General features: G+C 39.4%; 1 protein-coding gene across 1 annotated transcript; it reads right to left on the bottom strand.

Moving 5' to 3' along the window:
- Nucleotides 1–1,047: 1,047 nt before the first annotated feature.
- LOC117476467 (peptidyl-prolyl cis-trans isomerase-like) lies at nucleotides 1,048–3,965 on the bottom strand. The gene is made up of 5 exons (XM_034123036.1): nucleotides 3,723–3,965; nucleotides 2,799–2,829; nucleotides 1,766–1,854; nucleotides 1,500–1,672; nucleotides 1,048–1,403 (listed from the first exon to the last, which is right to left on the bottom strand). The coding sequence occupies exons 1-5, from the start codon at nucleotides 3,789–3,791 to the stop codon at nucleotides 1,268–1,270; spliced, it is 498 nt and encodes a 165-aa protein (XP_033978927.1). The 5' UTR covers nucleotides 3,792–3,965; the 3' UTR covers nucleotides 1,048–1,267.
- Between the last annotated feature and the right edge of the window lie 604 nt (nucleotides 3,966–4,569).

The raw sequence follows: 4,569 nt of genomic DNA on the forward strand, positions 1-4,569 counted from the left end.
GATAGCAATGAATATCTTAAGTGCTTTGACAAAAAATCCATAAAAAAATGTCATCTGTGGAAGCCGTAGTACTGTAAAAAGCACGACCAATCATTTTAGCCGGCCCGGCTAAAATAACTGGATGGCCTACCTACCTGTCAGCCTTCCATCTGTGCACAAACTTATCTCGTGCCCTCATTGGTCATGTGCGCGTTCGTGTGTGTTGGAGGAGGGGCTCTATAAGGAAGTGGCAGATTTTCTCCGGTTGTGTATTTTCAAATTCTAGCGATCTCGAGCCGGTTTCTCAAATGTACCTACTCTACCTTTAATCTCATTCTGACAGCCTGAACGATGTGCAGGTGAAGCCGAGAAAGAGAAGCTCCTCCATCAGATATGGGAAGCTCAAAAGGTTTGTAGTCTAACTGGATTCACATTTTTCCCAGCATGCTCTAATGATCCATGTAGTATTTGTTGATAACAAGTCGAAACCACTGTGGCTTTACTTACGGTTCAGATACAAATTGATGAAACTGAAAGCAAAACATGCTAAATACTTTATTCAGATGAGCTAATGAATGCAATGGCAGTACTGTAAGAAATTGCAATTAATTCACATTTAATTTGCTCTGTTTTTCAGGAACCTGGGTCCAGCTCCGAGCAGAACAGTTTATCAGCTGTACTGCACTCAGGGAGCACTGACATAGCTTAATATAAAAACATATCATGAACATTTCAGTTTCTATCCCTACTTTACTTGAATAATACACATTTTTAGGATGGAATTGTCCTTTGTTATGTCAATATAAACATGCTCCCAAGTTCTCATTACCGTAACATATTGCTGCTTGTATGAAGAATTTCACAAATGCCCCCGGGAAACTTAAATAAAGTTTACATTTTGAATGGTATTTTTGTTATTGAATATGTTAAGAAAGCACTGTGGTAAACTTCTAAACTGTCAGAAATTAAATAAAGAAGAATATTTGTATTTGTTTAACCCTCTGTACTTTTGTTTGTGACCCCAGCTGCTGTTGAACAGCATTCACACTAATGACAAGACAAACAAAGTTAGCCTTACATATCTTTTTATTTTTCACCATTAGAATCATTTTATCCAGACTTTGTTAACAAATGTGGTCCTTAAAGAACAGATAAGCAGGTACAAAATATTAAACATAACACAGGAGAGAAACATTTTTAGTGGAGAAAGGGAATTAATTCAGCGTTTTTCTCTGATATTCACCGGGATGTGGATGATAAAGGAAACAACATAAGGAGCCTTGACGCACTAATTTAATTGACCGCAGTCGGCAATGGCAACCTTGACCTTAGGAGTGCCGCTCTTTGTGCCTTGCTTCTCCATTGCCTTGACAACATCGACGCCCTCCACAACACTTCCAAACACCACGTGCTTCCCGTTCAGCCTGAGAGGAGAGAAGCTCATTAGTATGCGAGACGGTCATGGGAAACAGTTTGAATAAACCTGAATGCAGCAGCACATGGCTGAGAGGGGAGCTCACCAGTCAGTTTTGTCCGTGCAGATGAAGAACTGGGACCCGTTGGTGTTCGGCCCAGCATTCGCCATGGACAGTGTGCCCATGCCCTGATGCTTCAACTGGAAGTTCTCGTCACCAAACTTCTCCCCGTAGATGGATTTGCCTCCAGTTCCATCGTGGTTAGTGAAGTCTCCCCCCTGAAATAAATAGTTCGCTCAGCAGTCAAAAGAGTTGAATCTGAGCTTGTTTTAAAAATACAAAGACACACACATTTCTAGCCTATACTGTACCTGGCACATGAATTTAGGGATGAGGCGGTGAAATGTGGAGCCCTTGTAACCGAAGCCTTTCTCCCCGGTGCAGAGAGCACGGAAGTTTTCTGTGAAATGGAGACACTTCAGTAAGTACACACCACATTTCTGTATTTTAGTTTGTGTAGCATCTCTCTGCGGTTGTTTAGTGTCCCTTTGAGTCTCTTTTTGGTTGCTTTGCCTCTCTTCTAGTTTGTTTATGGTAATTTCTTGTGGTAATTCTTGTGTCTTTGTGATCATTTTTTTTCTGTCTGGTGATTTGTCTTTTTTAGTAAGTAGTAATTTGCATATCTTTGAGGACATCTGACTCCTTTCCAAAGCTTCCTGTCACAGCAGATCTATTGACGCTACTTTGCACAGATTATTATTCTGAATCCTACAGTATAATAACACCCCCCCAGACATTAAGAGGGCCTTGCAGAAAATAAAATAAATGTCTGGAGCTGGCCCTCAGGATCCTGCTTATGAGGATATAACATTAAAGTGCATTTGAGTCACTTAACAGCACTGTATGACAGAGGAAGCATATAGGCAATTTCTATGTATGAATGAGGTCAAATAAACAATGGCTACAGTATGCGGGTCAAAATGGGTTAGTCATTAATGCATCCTGCAGGTTTCCATGTTGGGAGTTGAGACAGAGCAACCAATAGGCTGCCATCATCCACCAGGAGGTAAAACAAATCAATGCGAATTACAGCAAACAAGAGTAATTTCCCCTTTCCTCTTCCCCTTATATTTATAGTGTGAGAGCACCTGGTAGCATACATTCTTGAATCAATGTTTACACTCACATTCAGCTCTATAAATAGCTACGCAGGCTCTTCAGATTCATACAATGAATCACCCACAGCCACAACCCATATTCAGAATAAACAGCTGTGGATTAATGTGGACCAGTACTTTCCCCAACCAAACAAATCCATTTTCGGTGTGTGAAAAAGCAGGAGCAGTGTTTATTGCTGCTTGAAGTGATGTTAGAGCTTCCTGCCTGCCTTTAAATCGTACATACCTGCAGTCTTTGGGACCGCATCCGTTCGCAGCTGCAAAACACAAACCGTTTCAAATGAGTGGGTGGCAGTTGAACACAAAATGCATAGAATGAAAATAAACTAAACCTCTCGAAGAAAGCTCAACATGTCTGACAACAGCAGCAACTACAGGCAAGTGGCTTGTTCAAACAACTGCAGGATTTTTGGCTTAAAGTTGAAATGAGTCATTTAGGATTTTGCGTGTTTAGGGGTGCCAAAAAAAAAATTAAATTTCACATAATCTTCTCAAATATCGTTTTGTTTAACTACCGTCATCAAACATTGAACATTTGTTGTAATATTTTATTAAATATTTTGCATTATTCCATAAATATATCAGATCATATAACACAAGACAAAGCAATATATTCTTACATTTACGGAGGTTAAAACCAGAGACTGTTTGGCACTTCACTTTAAATATGAACAATATGTTGATTTTCACAAGGGTTGATTTTCGGTCCATCCATTAATACATTACTTCACTTATCATTTCAACTCGCATTGTGTTTTTTAAGACACATCAGAGAAGATTCATCCCCCTTTATCTGCCTGATCTGCCCATCAGACAGCAGCACCACCATTTGTTACACCCAGCTGTGCTGCTGGGCGTTTCCATCAGGATATGGTCTCTCTGGAGGACTGTTTATGATGTAATTGATGTTATCTGTGCGAAGGCAATACATAAAACAAATATATACAGCCTGTAAATGCAAATTGCGACCAAAATGGAATCCTAAAAGATGCATGAGAAAAGTTGACGCACTACAATATGTCAGTCATTTCTCCAGGCCCTTCAAAGCACACAGATGGATGCAAGAGATATAGGCTACTTGTCATCAATTTAAACCTTAATATAATGACGTTTTAAAGATAGTGACGAATGTTAATGTCTGTGTTCTTACCTCCATTATAATCCTCCCAGCGTTAGCTCCATCAATAGTGATGTCGAAGAAAACCTTGGGGTTCATCATGTTGATGAACGCTTGTGATAGAGTTGATGGGAATACGCACTTGAATTACTACCCGTCGAAGCGCCAGTACACTCTGTCTTTTTAGGTCGGGTCTGTGCACCAGTGACGTAAAGGATTACAGCCAATCACAGCCTTTTCTGCTGAAAGACTGCAGAACGGACCAATAGGAATGAAGAGGGGCGGGGTTAGTGTGATGCCGCATGAGATGGGGAGAAAGATGGGCCTCTGTGGTGAAAATCAGCAAATTGAATGCACCCGTGTGCAAAGGTGTGTCCAGTTAATTCATTAATTGTAAAACATGTTGACCCCGTTTGTTTCTTCTTATGCAACACGTGTAAAAAGCCAGCTCCTCTTTTAGGGACTGTTCCTGAAGTAACACTTTTTGATATGACCCCTTTGGCAGTCCTGTTTTAAAACAGAAAATGTGATAATCCAACTCAAAATTTGTTTTTTGGGTGATGTAATGTCTCAAAAGAAAAATGTATGTCAACAATCTTATTAGCAAAATATCATAACTTACTATGTGAAAAGTTTTTTTTTTGTTGCAATTTAATGTTAAATATCAATCTGAAAGTAACTATAATCATAGATAATAAATGTATGTAAAGGGTGCAATAGGTCCCTCGCAAATAATAGGGGTGAAATAAAAGTAAAGAACAAGAACCTCGCAGTTATATGAAGTAGCATTTTATGCAACAGTATTGGATATAAATAAAAATGACAACCACTTCAAAGGCTACTATAAAAATAAGAAAGCCTCCAAAACAAACCATTTTTG

The sequence above is a fragment of the Trematomus bernacchii genome, unplaced genomic scaffold (assembly GCF_902827165.1).
Source record: "Trematomus bernacchii unplaced genomic scaffold, fTreBer1.1, whole genome shotgun sequence".
Classification (NCBI taxonomy): Eukaryota; Metazoa; Chordata; class Actinopteri; order Perciformes; family Nototheniidae; genus Trematomus; species Trematomus bernacchii.

Excerpts from the sequence above, each read along its gene's own strand:
- LOC117476467 (XM_034123036.1), bottom strand. The coding sequence starts at position 3,791 with ATGATGAACCCCAAGGTTTTCTTCGACATCACTATTGATGGAGCTAAC. Across the intron at positions 1,855-2,798 it reads TGCGGTCCCAAAGACTGCAG|AAAACTTCCGTGCTCTCTGC; the intron begins GTATGTACGATT and ends TCCATTTCACAG. Across the intron at positions 1,673-1,765 it reads TCCCTAAATTCATGTGCCAG|GGGGGAGACTTCACTAACCA; the intron begins GTACAGTATAGG and ends TATTTATTTCAG.